Source organism: Microcebus murinus, chromosome 19 (genome assembly GCF_040939455.1).
Source record: "Microcebus murinus isolate Inina chromosome 19, M.murinus_Inina_mat1.0, whole genome shotgun sequence".
Taxonomy (NCBI): Eukaryota; Metazoa; Chordata; class Mammalia; order Primates; family Cheirogaleidae; genus Microcebus; species Microcebus murinus.
In genome coordinates, this window is record NC_134122.1 from 21270012 (window position 1) to 21288853 (window position 18842).

General features: G+C 51.5%; 1 protein-coding gene across 3 annotated transcripts in view; it reads right to left on the minus strand.

Annotated features, from left to right (window-relative positions):
* Window positions 1-18842, minus strand: part of PRKAR1B (protein kinase cAMP-dependent type I regulatory subunit beta) — a 133207-nt gene that overhangs the window by 40046 nt on the left and 74319 nt on the right. For all 3 annotated transcript variants that reach the window (XM_012759094.2, XM_012759093.3, XM_075995219.1), the window contains 2 exons: window positions 3171-3232; window positions 2792-2838 (listed from right to left, as the gene is read on the minus strand). In XM_012759094.2, the coding sequence (XP_012614548.1) occupies window positions 2792-2838; window positions 3171-3232 (109 nt within the window). The remainder of the gene's footprint in view (window positions 1-2791; window positions 2839-3170; window positions 3233-18842) is intronic.

The following is an 18842-nucleotide window of genomic DNA, read 5'->3' on the forward strand; positions in this document are numbered from 1 at the left end:
GGGTGTTCTGCTGGCCAGGGTGGCTGGGAGGTGGCAAGTGCATTACTGGGAATAGGTGCATTAGTAGGAGCAGGGGGCAGAGAACAACAGACAGAGCGAGCCCCTTGCCCGCAACTAGGTATGGCAGATGGCACCCGAGAGAATTATCTCACTTACTCTTCCCGCTGTCCCCAAGCTCTGGGGACCTGGGCCCAGGAAACTCGCCAGGCAGAGGACGAAGCCCGAGGCCTCTGTGTCCACACGGAGCTTTGACCATCCTCCCACTGTCTCCCCCAACACGGGTAAAGAAGGAGCAGCTCCTGGGCCCCAGGTCGGGCCTTGCAGGCACCACAAGAACGTTTGGGCAGAGGGCTGGCCCTCCCCACACCTGCTCTGTCAGGAGGACAAAGCACGCGGATTTGGAACCCCCTGGGGCCACCTCAGCTCCCATTTCTGCTCTAAGCTCCAATGACACAATTGGCACTTGGGCGATGTCTTTGGAATTGAATTAGATTTGTACCATTTTGTGAACACAGAAGAAGGGGAAGGAAAGGCCAAGCAAAGACCCACGGGGCCCAGTCTAGGGGGTCTGGTGCTCGGTCACTAGCTGAGCTCAGTGTTCATCAAAGCTGAGCAGCAGACAGATAGGCTGAGCCCTGTGGGGTCTTGAAGGATGTGTAGGAGTTTGGAAGTCAGAGCAGGAACAAGAACATAGAGGACAAGAGGCCACTGAGACACGCCTCTGCCAACTTTCTGTTCCCTGAGCATCTCCCCCATCAGGCTGTGGCCCCAGACCCAGGGCAGGCCCACATCCTGCCGTCCTGAGTACACGCTTAGGACTGGGCAACGCTGGGCACAATACTGGCACTCAACAAACACCCGGAAGGAGATGGGGGAGGGGAGTTTCCAGAATCCTGATCAATTGGGGGCCAAGAGTGTGCAGTGGTAAAGGAGCCATGAATAGGTGTGAGGGCTGTGGACATGGCCTGGGGACAGGCCACCCTGTGGCTCCCCAGGCATCCCTGTCCCTCAGCTAAGCCTAGGCCTGGACAGGCCAGGTCCCCCCACCCCCAGGCCAGCCCCACCCTATCCACTGGAGGCCGAGCAGACTCCCAGCTCTGACCCCCCAGACCTGGGTGTCCACACCTCAGGGGACAGCCCTAGGCCCGGGGACAGGCCCGGCTGGGACACTGCCCGCATCCTCCTCTGTCTTCTCTATTTCCTGGGCTGGGTTTTTTTTAAACCCAAAGTGAAGCCAACAGGAGATGATTCTGTGGCCGGCTGGGCAGCTGAGCCCAGGGTCAGAACCACGGCCCCGCCTGCCCGCCGTCCTTCCTCCACACTTCCTCTGTGGCCTGGGCAGCCCCTGGGGCTTTTGGTAGACAGGTGCACCTCCACCCCCAGCCCCACCGCCACGCAAAGGTCTGCCCAGAGCCTGGCCCGGCCGAGTCTGTGGGCTCCAGCTCAGGAAAGGGCGCTCGTGGCCAAGAGAAACCCGGACTTTCTCCGCCTGGGCCGGCCGTTCTGCGCGTGCCCCTCGCGGGAGGTGGGAGCCGTGAGTCATTTCCTGTGCTGGCAGCTCCGGAAGCGGAGTGGGTCTGCTCGGGTTCCCAGAAGTGCGGCGGCGAAGGGGACAAAGAAGGGCTGCCGGGGAGATGAGTAAATGCCCTCCCGAAATAGCCAGGACTGGATGGGGCGCAGAGCGCAAGGCCAGGCCCTGAAATAGCTTGCCCCACGGCAGCCGGGTGCGCGGGGAAGGGCGTGGGGCCCTGTGTCGGCCTCCCGGACCCAGAGGAGACTCGGGCCAGCCCACGCGAGCGTCCGAGCCGTCACGGACCCCAAAATGCCTGGAGCCTCCAGCCTGTCACAGAGACAGAAATGATCGCAGGAACAAGCGCCTGATAAATGCAGCCTGCGGCGGCGGGAGCATGCAGGGGCCACGGAGGGGCCGGGAGGCGGGATGTGTCCACGGGCAACCGGTGACAATTAAGCAGAGACCGAGGAGAAGCGAAGGGCGACGACACCGAGGGTGGGGTGGGGGTCCACCAGCGAAGAGCCGGGCGGATTCCAGGATCTGGGAACGACAGGGTCACTGGGGCCCTCCTGCCCGTCACACCAGAGGCTCAGGCCTATTTCAGAGAGAGACAAACCCACGGAGGGTTTCAGCGAGAGATGGGTGCAACCTGCCTGCACAGCCATGGTCCCTGGTGCCGTGTGGACAGCAGCCTGCAGGGCAGGAGCCAGCGAGGGACCTGGACCCTGAAGGCTGGGGAGGCAGAAAGAGCCCAGGGCTTCAGCCCCGGAGCCCCAGGTGGGGTCTCCCGAGGAGAGGAAGCTTCTCCTTCCGAAACAGCAGGTGCCTGTGGATAAAAGTGTGGGTCCCTCGCTCCTGAGACAGGTGCAAGTGGGAGAAACCAATGTTCTGGGAGCCTTCAGCTCATGGATCAGAACGCTGGGCAGAAAAGGGAGTGCTCGCCTGGTCGTAGACTTGGGGTTGTATAAGCACCAGTGTCAGCACCTAATGCGGGAGGCGAGCTTGGAGCATTCACGCAGCACAAGTCAAACAGGAACGGCGGCTGCAGCCCGCAACTGCCGGCCCCCGCCCTCACGGCACACCGCGCCTGCGCCTTCGGTGTTTTCATAGTATACCTTAAATGGCACGCGCTACCTCTCTGGACTAAAACGTTAGAAACATCACTCAGAAAGAAGAATTTGTAGACTCGGTAGCGACCTAGTGCTGCACTGAGCGTCAAGTCTTCCAGCCAGACCTGGAAAGACATGGAATTGTCCAAAGAAAGTGAGCGATACTCACATCCACCTCTCCTTGGTCAATCACGTAGAAATTATCCCCTTCGTTCCCTGTAACAAAAGAAAAAGGACAACAAAAGTGTAACGTGATAGTACAAGACACATAAGTTACGGTGTTTGTTTTTTTTTTTTCTTGCAAACAACTTCTGCAACACGGTCTTATAGACCGTGGCCAAGACAGACCCCGGGTCCCACCAATTTTTTTTAACGACAGGAAGATGATGGAAACATATTGAGTTAGCTTGTTAAGCAGACTGTTCTTGAGTTTCCTTAGTCAGTTGTCTCAAGGATTGACAGTGACGGTTTTATGCTAATATGTATTCTTAAGTGCACAGTCCGTTTTTCCCCACGGGCTTTGGCGCAGAGGGGAAGGCAGAGCGTACCTTGCTGGATGACGGTCTCCCCGGCGATGTGCGTGACGGGGAACATGGCGTCGAAGATGTCACTGAAAGACAAGACACAACACATTGGTGACTGCAGGAGGCACTGGCGCTTTGAAGCCACCTCCCTTAACTCGACACGTAAAAACACAAGCCATATGCTCACCAACTCACAGTCTCGTTCACATCGATTCACAGTCACCAGGAAAAACGAGAAACACCATGAAAGTTAGAAGAAAATTAAAACCCTTCATAACCCCGCTGTCGGGAGAGAAAATGCTGCCAGCCCTCGGCACACGACCTTCCCGACCCGCTTCCATTCTGTGCGCAGATGTGTCTGCTGTCTGGGGTTTTACAGAAATGGGATCACACTACACACTGTTTTGGGCTCCACTTCAAAAAAAAAAAAGTGACAATAGATTGTGAACGTTTCTCATGTCAGAAAATACAATTCTACTACAATAGGACAATCAGACGATGTGTGTTTTACTTTTTTCTCTTTTTCTTTCAGGGAGAACACTTTTCCCCCAAGGAGTGTCTGGGGACTCTTGATGCTAGAAGAAGATGAGGTTCTGGCCTCGAGGCAGAAAACTCAGGCCCCTCCATGGCTGGAGCCACCACAGAAGCCGGGGAGGCTGACTCTTGGAGGCTCTGCGCCCAGGCAGCTCTGCCATCCAGTTTTCTAAATGTGAAACAGACCATGCAGACAGATCCAAGGGCCGTGAAGAGGAGACGGCACTCCCAGGCTGGCACCTGTTGGTCAGGAAAGACAGGTGTACCTGTCCCAGGACCCTTTGCTGTGCTGGGCCTGCAACCAGAACGCCCGTGTCAGGGACACCCTATTCACACTCCTGAGATATAGCTACTACCACTCGGGACCAGGTGTCCCTGAGGGCTCCGAGAGGGGGGCTGGAAACCCCAGGTAGGGAGTGTATCATGTTGCGATGCTCCAAGGGTAGCTTCCTTCCTGCCCTGACTATGTCAAAAGGACATTCCTGGAAACTTCTGCTGCCTGGGAAAGTCGAGGTGAGGGTCAGAGGGCCCGCGGGAACGCGTGACACCTGGGTCTGCTTAGCCACCTAGAAGCAAAGGCCAGAATCGAAGATCCAGACAGCCCTGTGCCCTCCTGCCTCCCGGGGCCGGGATATATAAATAGGAAACTCAAAATAGCGGTTGTTTCCTCTCTATTTAAAACATGCTTCTTTTCTAAGTTCTGGTTCCCAAGTTCACTAACTCAGCTTCCCGTTTCCTGCATTCTCTCCGGAGGAGGGCGTCGCCCAGAGGGTCCTGTGGGCAGAGGGGCTCTGGGCAGGTCTGCAGGGCTTCCCCTGCCCCCCCACCTGGGCGGCAAGGACTTGGCCCAGCTGCCCCAAACCCTGCTCCGGCATCTGGACCCGGCAGAGATGTTTCCTGACTACGGCATCCCGGGTGAGCATCTGCGGGAGCCATCCTGGCACTGTTTTTAAACTGCATTTCTTCAAAACCACAAAATAAGGGTTCTCAGAATGAAAGATCTTTAAGAAATGATTTTACAATTCCTCCCTCTTTTTAAAAAAATTTCAAAGTATAATGGTAAAATATTTCCAAAAATGCCATAACTAATCACCCAGGCACCGCATACCCACACCCACCCCGCTTGGGCAGATGTGGACATGTCTCTCCTGGAAAGGCATCGCAGAGACAGCCGAGGCTCCCGGGTTCGGGGAGCACACGTGCTGTGTCACTTCACACGTGTGCGTCCAGGGAGGGGGCCGCTACTACATGGCATCTTTATCACTGACATCAAGGCAGCTTGTGCAACTCTACTCCCCTTGACATATTTTCTAAAATGCATCTAAGTGACAATGCAGATCTGGTGAGCTCTACCCACTGCCTGGTGCCCTTTGCATGAATAACCTCGGTTCCTCTGTCCATTCCTGACCAGAAGGACATTCCAAGTGTTCCTGTGTTTCTGCAGTCACAGACTGGGCCACAAAGAACATCACAGACTCCCCAAGGTTGGCAGATAAAAGTGGCTGCACCCCCATCTTTGGGGCTGATACTTCACTTATGCGCTTCTACTTGGGCCTGAGCAGAGGCAGGGAGTGGCCGAAACCTACCTAAGCGACTGCCCGTCCTGGTGCCTCTACCTCCTGCAGCACCTCTGTCCTTGTGCTGCTCACCTGCTGGTGATGGTTTCCTGACTTTCTGCCTCCCGCAGCTGAGTGTGAGTTCTGAGAATAAAGACGATGGGCTCACTGCAGTCTGCTGCCTGGGGCCCACCCAGGCCTGACTCAGCAGGTCCTTGGTATAGCATGAGAGGATGGCTGGGTGGCTGGGTGGATGGATGGGTGGGTGGGTGGGTAGATGGGTGGTTGGGTGGGTGGTTGGATAGATAAGTAGACAGGTAGATGGGTAGATGGATGGATGGGTGGATGGATGGGTGGATGGATGGATGGATGGATGGATGGATGGATGGATGGATGAATGGATGGATAGATGGATGGATGGGTGGGTGGGTGGGTGGATGGATGGATGGATGGATGGATGGATGGATGGACAGGTGGATGGATGGATGGGTGGATGGATGGATGGATGGATGGTGGGTGGGGATGGGTGGGTGGGTGGATGGATGGTGGGGAGGTGGATGGGTGGGTGGATGGGTGAATGGATGGATGGGTGGATGGATGGGTAGGTGGATGGATAGGTGGGTGGATGGGTGGGTGGGTGGGTAGATGGGTGGTTGGGTGGGTGGTTGGATAGATAAGTAGACAGGTAGATGGGTAGATGGATGGATGGGTGGATGGATGGATGGGTGGGTGGATGGATGGATGGATGGATGGATGGATGGATGGATGGATGAATGGATGGATGGATAGATGGATGGATGGGTGGGTGGATGGATGGATGGATGGATGGATGGATGGATGGATGGATGGACAGGTGGATGGATGGATGGGTGGATGGATGGATGGATGGGTGGGTGGGTGGATGGATGGATGGTGGGTGGGGATGGGTGGGTGGGTGGATGGATGGTGGGGAGGTGGATGGGTGGGTGGATGGGTGAATGGATGGATGGGTGGATGGATGGGTAGGTGGATGGATAGGTGGGTGGATAAACTGACACTTGAATGGATGAGAGGAAGGAAGGAAAGTGAGTGGGAAGACAGATGGCTGGGTGGATGGCACAGCCTTTCTCTGTGTATATAACAAAATAACAAAAGCTGGTGGCATGACTACCCTTTGGACAATCAGTTCCACATTTAGAAACTTAAACAACTGGATGACTATGAAAAGATGTATGTATAATAGTATTCACTGAAGCACTACTTATGTTAGACCAAAAAAAAAAAAAAAAACCCAAAATGTACAAGAGAGGATTTATTAAATAAATGACAGTACTTCCAAATAATATAACATCATATGGCCACTAAAAATAGTAAGGTAGATACATGTGATAAAGAAAAAAGATGTTCACAAAGCTGTCGGTGGAAAAAGTGGTTGATAAGACAGCACAATTTGGAAAGGCAATAACAACCTAGAAAACCACACCCCACAGTGGAACAGCAACTGTGTTGTTGTGCAGAGGGATGGGAGTTAGGCCATTTTAACGTGTCTTGTCTTTTTTTTTCTTTGATGATTTATACTGACTTGTATTTTCCTAATGTCCTATAACTAACTTACATATCTGTGTACTTTTTTAAAATGAGGCAGTTTGTCATTGGGGAAAATACCACACCCACCTGTAAGGGCAGACTTGAGGATTTTAATACTTTTAAAGCAACCAGAAGAGGCAAACTCTAGACTTTAAAATGTTAAAACATGCTTTCCAAGTGCAGCACAGACTCCAACCCTACAGCGCACACAGAAGCGTGCGGGGCAGAGCCAACAGCTCTGCTCACAGCCAGACACACGTTCAAAAGGCGCGTCAAACCGAGTGCCAAATGCACCTCCAAATCCACCAGACATGCGCTGACCCTCGCCGCCTCTCATCCAGAGAACTGAAATCGAGTAATTCGGCGGAACATTTTGATCCTTAAACATGCTCCAATGTGTGCAGAAAGGGCCTGGCCCGCCCAGCGAGGGCCGGAGACCTGGCGTGGCACCGGGAGGTCAGCACAGCCGTCCCCGGTTGACTTCTCAGAAATGCCACTTCCTTCCACCTCCGACAGCTCCGGGTTTCCCCGGCCACAGCCAGAGCAGGTTGCGGCTCGCACAGGAATCCTCACCTAAGAATGTGTTTCCAGAACCCTCCTCAGCCTTCACGGACCTTCCCCCAAACCCGGGGGGTGGATCCTGCCAGAGCAGGGGTGGGGGACTGAGGTCCCCACAGGGGTGGGCAGGGGACGCCTGTGAATGTGACCACAAGGTTCAGGTCAGCGTGGGGGTGTTGGGCGCAGGGCGGGGAGAAGCAGGCTTCGTACTTCCGGAGGCTCACAGGAGGCCCACGTAAAACACGCAACAGCACACGCTGTGCCATGGGGTGTGGGCTGGCCGAGAGTCCCCTGCCTTCACCAAGGTTCATCTGGGTCTTTTGACAAAACTCCCTGCCTGCCAAAGCAATTCCCTTTAAAACGTTAGCCGCTGATCTGAGTCCCCAGACTGTGCCAAATTCCTTTCACCCGCGAGAAACCATCGTAACCTTCTGTCATTTCAACTTTACAGCTGTAGGACCCCATTACTGCTCCCACTTTATAGATGGGGAAATCGAGGCTTGGAAAGCCAGGGAGGGTCCAGCTGAGAGCAGAGAGGCCCCCCCCCCCAAGTGGCCCATTCCTGCCTCCAGGCCGCACACACTCTGGGCGGGGGTATCAGCCCCTCTCTGGGCAGGACAGGGGCACAGTGCCCAGCCTGTACACACCCTGCCCCGTGCGGCCGCGCTCACTGGCAAAACTAAATGACGTCTCTCTGGAGAGGCCTCGGGGCCTGGGAAGGTCAGAGCGGCCCAACAGAGCTCCCCATCGAGCCCCTGCGGACAGGACGGCCCAGGATCACCTTCCACTTCTGGGCAAACCTGGCCATTCCCCAACCCCGCCAGGCTGGCCCCGGCTGGTTTTGTTCCCAGCAATCCCGGGGACCAGGCAGGAATAATCCCAGGGTCTTCCGGAGCAGGGCGGCCTGGTCCAAGCTGCTTCCGCCAGCGCATGCCGTGGCCACCAGACAGCACCTCCTTGCCCCTCCTGGCTGTGGAGTCGTCAGCCCCCCCCACGGACCCCACAGCTTCCAGACCTGGAGCTCCCCCTTCCACACTAACTCTCCAAAGCTGTGGCTTCCCAGCAGTTCCCCCGGAATCGATGTTTTCAAAGACTCATTCCAGGCGACATCTGACCGTGAGGCCAAACTGCCTCCAGTGAATTCCAACTTTATACATTTTTGGGGAAAAAAAAGTATATATGCAAACAGAGATTCACTATCTTGGGCTTTTTTATTCCCCATTAAATAAAAGTAGTTTAAATGTGAATCACAGGTAATCTAAACCCCACCACACAAGCGCCACTTTAGAAGCTAATTCTTGACTTGCAAGCAAATGTCCTAAATACAACCTGTTCGTAGGCTGCTCCCTTGGACCAGGTAGTTTCAGGCCAGCTAGCCAAAGCCCTCCAAGCCCTGGAGGTGAGCACTTGTCACAAGGGGCCTACGGCCCCTGCTGTCACTTGCTGTCACCTGATCAGCCCCAGCAGATCTCCTAGCCTCAGCCCTCTGTCTGCTCCTGCCCTGGCAGGAGACAGAGCCCGGCCCTGAGCCCCTAGGTATGAACAGGGGGCTATCATGGAAACAGGGTCTTGCCTAAATCCCATAAAGTTAGTCCACCTGCCCCAGAATGATGGGGGCCTAATAGTTAGAGGCCCCCAGTCCCAGGGTAAAATACCAGTCTCCTCCCTGTCAGTCTCCGTGACCCAAGGTCAAATCAGCTGCCAGGGCAGGTGGCCTCCTGTTCAGACCATGGGGGTGGGGAGGCCAGGTGCCCTGGGCTGGGCAACCCCAGGACGGGTGGGCAGGGCAGTCCCTAGTGGCCCCAAACACCACAGCACAGCAGAAAGGCCCTTGTAGGATCAGGCCACAGGGGATGTGGGGGAACCCCACCCACACTACCACCCACCTAGCTCCTCTCCCCAGAGTAGAACACACATAACCCTGAGGCCAGGGGTCAGCGAGTGTCCTACAAAATGCCATCATGCCTGCACATAAGGTCAAGCCCAGTCACGGAAAGATCCCACTGCCTGTGGTCCAAAGCAAATCCTCTAATGCCAAGCGCTCCTGGAGCACGGGGTCTCTCCGCTGCCCGAGAGGCTGCAGCAGGCACCCGGCCCCTCCAGTGCAGAGCTGAGGGCAGACTCACCACGGCGTATGGATGCAAACCCCTCCTGGGGCCAGTGCAGGGCTTGCTGGGGAAGCCCAGCCACCCCCCAACCCACACGGATAGATGCCCCCAGAGCTCCGCACTTCTCCCCAAGCTGGGAGTCCTCCAGCCCCAAACCCAGGGCCCTGAAGGCTCCTCTGAGCCAGCAGCATAGGCAGGGATAAGGGAGGCAGGTCGAGGCACCCAGGCCACGGGCCCATCCACCTGCCTGCAAGGCCTAACAGAGCCACAGACCACACATCTGGCCACGCCTGTGTTTTGCGGGACACCCTGTTCCAGCTTGGTTTCGTAAACCTCAGATGCAAATATGTAAGACATTCCCTGCCCCGCTCTTGTTTGATTTATACATTTACCACCCCCCATCCATAGGCAATTGCTCTAAGATGTCCAAGGCAGCTCCCTTTGTTTGTTTTTCTCTTAAGACACAGAATCCAGAGCCGTGTGCACCCCCTGCCCCATGGTACTGTGCCGCAGATTCACGCTGTTGCATCTCCACTGACACAGTGCATCCCAGATCCACCCGCTTGCACTGACACATCTACGCTGCATCTCTGAACCACTGTTGTCCTCATTTGTATTTCCCTGCAAGCCCTGAGCTGCTTTTCCAGGGCTCGCTCACTTGTATTTCCTCTTCTGCAAATTTCCTGTTCACATCCCTTGCCCATCTTGATATTGGGGTTGGTATCTGTTTTCCTGCTGATTTACAGGAATTCCTTACATGTTTTAGAAATTGGTTCTTGTCAGCTGTAGACGTGGCAGATACCTGCCTACAGCCGGTCCTCTGCGAACTGTTCTGCGATGCCCTGCATTGAGTAGACAACTTCACGTAATGTAATCTCGATGTGCTGTGTGCCTCAAGAGTATGTCCCCTTGACCAAGGGGCACAACTGTCCTCAGCGCCGCTCTGGTCAGCTTGGGCCGTTATTACAGAGCACCAAGGAAACTGAGTGGCTTAGACGATGGACACTTACTCCTCAAGCTCTGGAGGCTAGAAGTCCACGGTCAAGGTGTGGCTGACTGGGCTCCTGGTGGGGCCACTTCCTGACTTAGAAGCCACTGTCCTGCTGTGCCTTTGCCCTGCAGAGGGTGCTCGAGCCCCTCCACCCCTCAGAAGGGCACTAATCCCAGCATGCCACCCACCTCCCACGGCCCTCACCTCCAAATGCCATCACACTGGTGGGCAGGGGTTCAACATTTGTATTGCAGCGGGATGAGAGGGAGCAATTCGGTCCTTAGCCATTACCTTCAGCCATATACATGGTTTCCACTTTCATTTTCAGTCAATCCCATACAGTAGCAGTCCCTAATCTTTTTGGTACCAAGGACTGGTTTCATGGAAGACAATTTTTCCCCGGACTGGAACCGTAGGGGTGAGGGAGGAGGCAGAGCTCAGATGGCGATGCGCGCCCGGGGTTGGGCAGTGCAGCCATACAGGTCTGGTTTTATTTTTCCATAGATGGTCACCCGCTAATCAGCCACCCCCAGTTACACTACAGCACACGACGCGCCAGGCAGTACCCTGGTGTTGTTACAGGTTGAATTGCATCCCCCAAAATCTGTATATTGGAGTTCTAACCCCAGGACCTCAGAATGAGGCCTAATTTGGAGACGGGGTCCTTGCAGTTGTAATCAGCTGAGTTGAGGTCACAGGCTCCTGTCTCTGATCCAATGTGACTGGCGTCCTTATGGAAGGCAGGGAGAGTGCCCTGTGCAGGGACAGACACTCGCAGAGGGAAGAGGCTGTGAAGACGCAGGGACAAGACAGATGTCCACCAGCCACAGGGGGCCTGGGATGGACCTTCCAGGCAGCCCTAGGAGGAAGCTGCCCTGCCGACACCCCTGTCTTGGGCTTCTGCCTCCAGAGCTGTGAAACAAATTTCTGTTGTCAAGGCCTCCCCAGCTGGGGTACTGTGTTAAGGGCAGCCCTGGGAAACTAACAGCATTTTACATGTAGCCACTCATTTAACTCTGTTGACAACCTCGTGACATTTGTCATCATGACTCCCATTAACCTCATTCACAGACGACAGGAGGACTGAGGCACAGAGAAGTTGAGGAACTTGCCCAAGGTCACACAGCTAGTAAGTGGTTGGACTGAGATTCAAAACTGGGTGATCTGGCTCCAGACTCCTTGCTCCCAACCACCTCAAGAAACTGCCCCCTTGCAGCGTTTGAGCCTCAGGCCCCAGCGTGCACTGGGTCTCCCTGGGCTGCTCTGCCGCCCCTTCCTGCAGGCACGCAGCCCACTCAACTTCTGGGGGTAAGCCCCTCTCCTTTGCTCTTCAGTTTCAAAGACGCTTAGCTATTTGCAAACTTTATTCTCTCCATTTACATCTCAGCATGTGTTTACCGCCTCCCAGTCACCAGTGTGATGCTAATTGCGACCACTCTGCACGCACAGGTGAATTCCAGGGAGACACAGTCGTATTCAATCCTCCCACACAACCACAGAGACGCCTCTCCGTCTATGCAGGTCAGGTTGTGGGTCCTCCCTTGAGGCTTAAAACTTTCCCCTTAGAGTCTCACGAGATCTTTATCAAGTAAGTGCCACTTTTCAGTGGGTGCTGCTCCTGCGAGTGGCGTCTTTGTAAGCTCTGGTCCCCGGTCACGTCCGCTCCTGCCCACCAGGGCCCCCTCGGCTGCTGCTTTTTTTTTTTTTATTTTTTTTTCCGGTGAGATAGATTTAATATCTTGATTGTGATAGGAAGTAGTCTATATTTTTAAATTAATTTTTAAAATTGACAAAATAAAAATTGTATACATCTATGGATCTCCTGGGCTTCTTAGTTCTGATATCTGGAAGTTGAGTTAGCATCAACCGTGATGAACACTCACAATCCGTTAAGCGTTTTTCTGCTGATTCCGGGTGGTTTACGCAGAGATGGTCACATTTGTCTCCTCTTGTCCCTTCCAATTCTTACTTCTCTTGCTTTTCTTCCCATACAGCGTCACCAGGACCCTAAAGCACAGTCAAACCACTGCCGCAACCACAGCCTTGTCTTGGTCTCTCCCTTAAAGAGCATGTAACCAAAGCTCTTCCATTACGATGCCTCTCTGTGCTGGGCGCACACGCCCTTTGCTAAATTAAGCAATTTCCCTTCTATTCTTAGTTTGCTAGGACTTTTTATAATAGTTGTTGAGCTTTATCAAAGTCTTTTGCAACATCTATGTGATCTATGCCACCCACCATGATTTTTTCCCCCCTACAACTTATGAATGTGGTGATTTACACAAAGTATTCTGAGGTTGAATCATGCTTGAATTCTGGATAATCCTACTTTTTTTTTTTTTTAACGTCTGCATACAGATGGGCTGAGCCCAAAATGGCATCAGTCTGGATAGCCCATCCTGATGTGTGATCAGGATGTGTGATTTAAGAAAAATAAAATGAAAAAGCACACTGTTGGATTTGTTTGGCTATTTAGGATTTTTGCATTTATGTTCAACGGGCCTATACTTTTTCATTGTTTGTCTCATCCCTGCCAAGCTTTGGGACGAAGATCAAACTGGCCTCATGCACCGAGCTGGCTTTTTCTTGTTTTCTGTTTTCTGGAGTGACGTGAAGAAAGTGGACGGTTTGTTGTAGTTTGACAGAACCCTCCCGTGGGCTGTTTGGGAGGGAAGGTTCTGGTCACCTCACTCAGTGCATCTCCGTCTCTCTGGGTTTTCTCTCTTCATGTGCCAATGTTGGTGCCATTTGCAAAGGGAGCTCCCAACATTTAAAAACTGACAGAGTTCATAACATCCAAATTTTTGGCTTTTCTTTGGGGAGAAAAACAAAAGGTGGGGCAGATGTGGCAACATGGGGCCTTTATTATCCCAAAGCAAGAATTCGCCCCTTGGTAGGAGCACAATGTTCTCGGGTGGCCACAATCCCTGGGGCCGCCCATCACCCACCAACTCCTGAGCCCCCAGGATCCCAGTTTGCAACGCCAGGGGCTCCCTGTTCTGTGGGGGTGAGGGAAGCCGAGGTGCAAGCACATCAGGGCAGTACAGTACAAAGCCTAGCCTTGCCTGGAGGCAGCCAGGGGGCTGCGTCTCCAAGGACAAGCCCGTCTGTGAAGTGGGCATCTTAACACGCCTCCCCTCCCGCACCGTGGGGAAGAATAACTGAGACCCTGATGCTTGTGAAGCACTCAGCAAAGTGAGGACCCTTCATGTCAGCAGCTGCTGCGATTGTTTCTGGCTCCAACCCCCACGGAGCCCCTTCTCCCATCCCCGCTGAAATGCTCAAACATGTCTCAGGATCCCCCAGGAATGAGGCAAAAGGAGCGTTCAGTGCCCCAAGTCTCCTGAGCCTGTTATGGCCTCATTCTTTTTTATTGGCTTACATGACTAATGTATTGTGGAACTGCAGCCGGAGGTGGACTGACAGGTAAACACCTCCCTGCCCTCACCCCTGCAAAGAACCCTGCAGAGCAAACAGGTTCAGCCAGTTCTCAAAGCCCTGACCACCCAAGGGGGGAGGGAGCCGCAGCCAGCCAGAGCCTAGCTCAGACCTGAACACCTGGGCCCACCAGGGCTGGGGCCCAAGGTGGGTGGGGGGAGTGGCGGGGGAGGATCCCAGCACCCTACACACCTCCAATCCAACCCCCCCAACAATCTGCATTTCTGCATTTTAGAAACGTCTCCTTGAGATTTAAAAAAAAAAAAGAATTTTTGTGACTTTTAAACAAAAGCATCATTATGTTGACAAGATTAACCTGCCCGACCATCTCCAGTGACAAAGAAAACAGACTGAGTTAGCATGTCAACATCTCTGCAACTTTCTCTCTTTAACTTTTTATTTTGAAAAATTTTAAACCTTCACAAGGAAGGGGAGGTGTCAGAGCCAGGACATGTGGTTATACCTCCTCCCCGACCCCTGTATTGTCAAAAGAGCAGCACACAGACCACATATGCACCAACAGTAGGTCTGCAAAGAAAAGTACATATGTGTATTGACAGGGAACAGAAGGGAATTATGAGTGATGAAAACAGAACGTTAAAGAAAAGCGCCGCTGGGTGCAGAACGCTGTTCAAATGCACACTAACGTGTTTTTCTGACTTCCAAGCGATGCTACAACTGACACAGTCTCTAGCCTGTTTGAGAAATGGCTTGAAGGACTCATCGCGCTGCCTGGGAGAGTTTCTCTCCACTGGGACTGGGACTCCAGGTCAGTTATTCCAAGGAAGGAAGCGTTGGACCCTGGGCAGACCCTGAAGCTGGCCCTGTCTGCCAGGAGCCCAGCACCCCAGACACAGTGTCCCCACATTGTGTTTAGGCTCTTCCACTGTTTGGGTGAAAGCTCACTCCATTTCTCTGTTGACTGCAAGTTTCCAAATAATTCTCTCTAAACAGCCATAACTCAGTCCCAGCCGCTGGCTGTGGGGGAGGCCAGGCTGCCTGCTCCTGGCTGGTGCACCAGGAGAGTGACAATTGCAAACCCTCCCGGAGCCTGTGCCACCCTCTTGCCTGCGGGGTTGGCTCCTCAGCTGCAAACAAACGCAAATGCATGGTGACAAAGATTCTTTGCTCCAAACGTTGGGCTCTGAACTGTCTTCCTGGCAGTCTGTGCACTTCCTTGGAAAGAATCCTGTTAAGTCAGTTTAACCAGAACCTCAATGGCCAATATCTGCTCTTCCTCATATCTGAGCACACTCCTCATTCCCCACCTTCCCCAGCGATGTCTGATCACCTTGGCCTGTCTTCAGCAAGATTCCTAGTAGGTCGACTTAGCCAGAACACCCCGACTCTGATGGTTCCTCTTGGTCATTTTCCATCCACTGACCCCCACCTGCTGCTTGGCTATAAACTCCACTGGCCTGTGCTGTGTTTGGAGCTGAACCCATCTCTGTGCCCCCCTGCAAGTCCCCACTGCGGTGGTCTCTGCACCTATCACGAGGATCCTGGGTAAAGTCTCCCATCCTGCTTGAGTGAGCATCACTGAATACCTTTTCCCTTAAAGCTGGCGCTGGAGAGTGAAGCACAGGATGCCCATCCTGCCAGGGCGGGCACAGCTATGAAGCCCCAGAGGGAGGCGCCAGCCGGTGTCCATCTGCCCCGTACATCTAGGGAAATGGGTGGAGGGTCATAAATTCCTCTCCTGCATTCTTTTTTTTTTTTTTGGCATATTATGGGGGTACAGATTTTAAGGTTTCAATAAATGCCCATTTCCCCCCTCCCCCCAAAAGTCTGAGTCTCCATCATGACCATCCCCCAGATGGTGCACATCTCACTCATTATGTATGTATATACCCGCCCCCTCCCCCCTCCCGCCTGCCCAATACCCTATTACTGTAGCACCTATGTGTCCACTTAGGTGCTACTCAGTTAATACCAGTTTGCTGGAGAATATATCTGGTGCTTGTTTTTCCATTCTTGGGATACTTTACTTAGTAGTATGGGTTCCAGCTCTAACCAGGAAAATATAAGATGTGCTATATCACCATTGTTTCTTAGAGCTGAATAGTACTCCATGGTATACATATACCACATTTTATTAATCCATTCTTGGATTGATGGGCACTTGGGCTGTTTCCACAGCCTTGCAATTATGAATTGTGCTGCTATAAACATTCGAGTGCAGGTGTCTTTTTTGTAGAGTGTCACTGGATCATTTGGGTAGATGCCCAGCAATGGGATTGCTGGATCAAATGGTAGATTCACTTGTATCGCTTTAAGGTATCTCCATATTGCTTTCCACAGAGGTTGAACTAGTTTGCAGTCCCACCAGCAGTGTAGGAGTGTTCCTCTCTCTCCGCAACCACGCCAGCATTTATTGTTTGGAGATTTTTTGATAGAGGCCATTCTCACTGGGGTTAAGTGATATCTCATTGTGGTTTTGATTTGCATTTCCCTGATGATTAGAGATGTTGAGCATTTCTTCATATGTTTGTTGGCCATTCTTCTGTCTTCTTTAGAAAAATTTCTGTTCAAGTCCTTTGCCCACTTTTTAATGGGGTTATTTGATTTTTTCTTCCTAATTTTCGTGAGTTCTAAGTATATTCTAGTTATCAGTCCCTTATCGGATGCATAGGATGCAAAAATTTTCTCCCATTCTGTAGGTTGTCTGTTTACTTTCATGACTATTTCTTTGGCTGTGCAGAAGCTTTGTAGTTTGATCATGTCCCATTTATTTATTTTTGTTGCTGCTGTGATTGCCTTTGGGGACTTCTTCATAAACTCTTTGCCCAGGCCGATGTCTAGGAGAGTGTTTCCAACTTTTTCCTCTAGAGTTCTAATAGTTTCATATCTTAGGTTTAAGTCTGTTATCCAGCGTGAGTTGGTTTTTGTGAGAGGTGAAAGGTGTGGGTCCTGTTTTAGCCTTCTACAGGTGGCTATCCAGTTTTCCCAGCACCATTTATTGAAGAGAGATTCTTTTCCCCAGCGTATGTTTTTGTCTGCTTTGTCAAAGATGAGATGGCTATATGAGGATGGTTTTATATCAGGATTCTCACATCTGTTCCACTGGTCAATATTCCTGTTTTTGTGCCAATACCATATTGTTTTAATTACTACGGCTTTGTAGTATAGTTTGATATCTGGCATATTAATGCCTCCCATTTTGTTTTTGTTGCCTAGAATTGCTCTTGATATTCGGGGTCTTCTTTGGTTCCATACGAAGCGTAAAATTATTTTTTCTATATCTGTGAAGAATGCTGATGGGATTTTAATAGGTATTGCATTGAATCTGTAGATCAGTTTGGGTAGTATAGACATTTTGATGATATTGAGTCTGCCGATCCACGAGCATGGTATGGATTTCCATCTGTTTACATGCTCTGCTATTTCCTTCCTCAGTGTTTCATAGTTCTCCCTGTAGATGTCTTTTACCTCTTTGGTTAAATATATTCCTAGGTACTTTAATTTCTTTGTTGCTATTGTGAAGGGAATTGAGTCTTTGATTTGGTTCTCAATTAGATTGTTGTTGGCGTATATGAATGCCTCTGATTTCTATGTATTGATTTTGTATCCTGAGACTTTACTAAATTCATTGATCAGTTCCAGGAGTTTCTTGGTTGAATCCTTGGGGTTTTCTAGATACAATATCATATCATCAGCAAACAGTGAAAGTTTGATCTCTTCTGCCCCTATTTGGATACCTTTGATTCCATTTTCCTGTCTGATTGCTGTAGCCAAGACTTCCAGCACTATGTTGAACAGAAGTGGAGATAGTGGGCAGCCTTGTCTGGTTCCAGTTCTAAGTGGGAATGATTTCAATCTTTCCCCATTCAGTATGATGTTGGCTATGGGTCTGTCATATATGACTTGTATCATTTTTAGGTATGTCCCTTCTATGCCTATTTTATTAAGTGTTCGTATCATGAAAGGGTGTTGAATTTTGTCAAAAGCTTTTTCTGCATCTATTGAAAGAATCATGTGGTCTTTGTTTTTGCTTCTGTTGATGTGGTGAATTGCATTTATAGATTTACGTATGTTGAACCATGCCTGCATCCCTGGGATGACTCTCCTGCATTCTTGAGCTTCCAACCAGAATCTCCATTGCCAGCCCCCACCTCTGGCCGTGGTGCCCCACCCTGGATGTCACGATGTCCCCAGACGCCCAGGACAACCCTGCACTTCCAAATCGGCATCCACTCTGGGTGGAGGCCACCACCTGCAGGTTTAGGTTGGCGAAAGTGAACTTTTCTCTTAAAAATGTGGGTGCCCTTTGAACCAGCCAGGTTTTTTTCCTAGTATTTCCTCTACAGAAACAAGTTTTAAAATATCTAAGATGTGGCTCCCAGGCTGATCACCACGGTGCTGCCTGCAGTTATGTGGATGTGAGACACCCAATGGTTGGTGACTGTTAATTAAATTACAGAATGGAGTCCAAGGTGGTGACATAAAATAGGGCTCCATCCATCTATGGAGACTGGATGATGTTCACTGTAAGTCTATTCAATAAAAAAAACAAAAAACGGGTTACACAGCAAAATCCGATAGACTTGCAGGGAGAAACAGACAGATGCTCTATTTAAGTTGAGGGCTTCAAAGCACCCCCACCAGTGACTGACAGATCCTGCAGCAGGAAATCCGAAAGGACACAGGTGAACTGGACAGCACCATCAATTAACAGGATCTGACCGACATTTTTAGAATGCACATTCTTCTCAACCTCACAGGAAATACTCACCAAGACAGACCACACTCCAGGCCACACAATACATCTGAACAAATGTAAAATAACACAAATCATACAGTGTCTGCTCTCATAGCAGAAAGGAATTAAATTAGAAATCATAACAGAAAGGTAGCTAGAAAATCACAAAATGTTTGGAGATTAAACAACACACTTCTAAGTAACACAGGGATCAGAGAAGAAAGCTTACAAGAAATTGAAGAATATTTT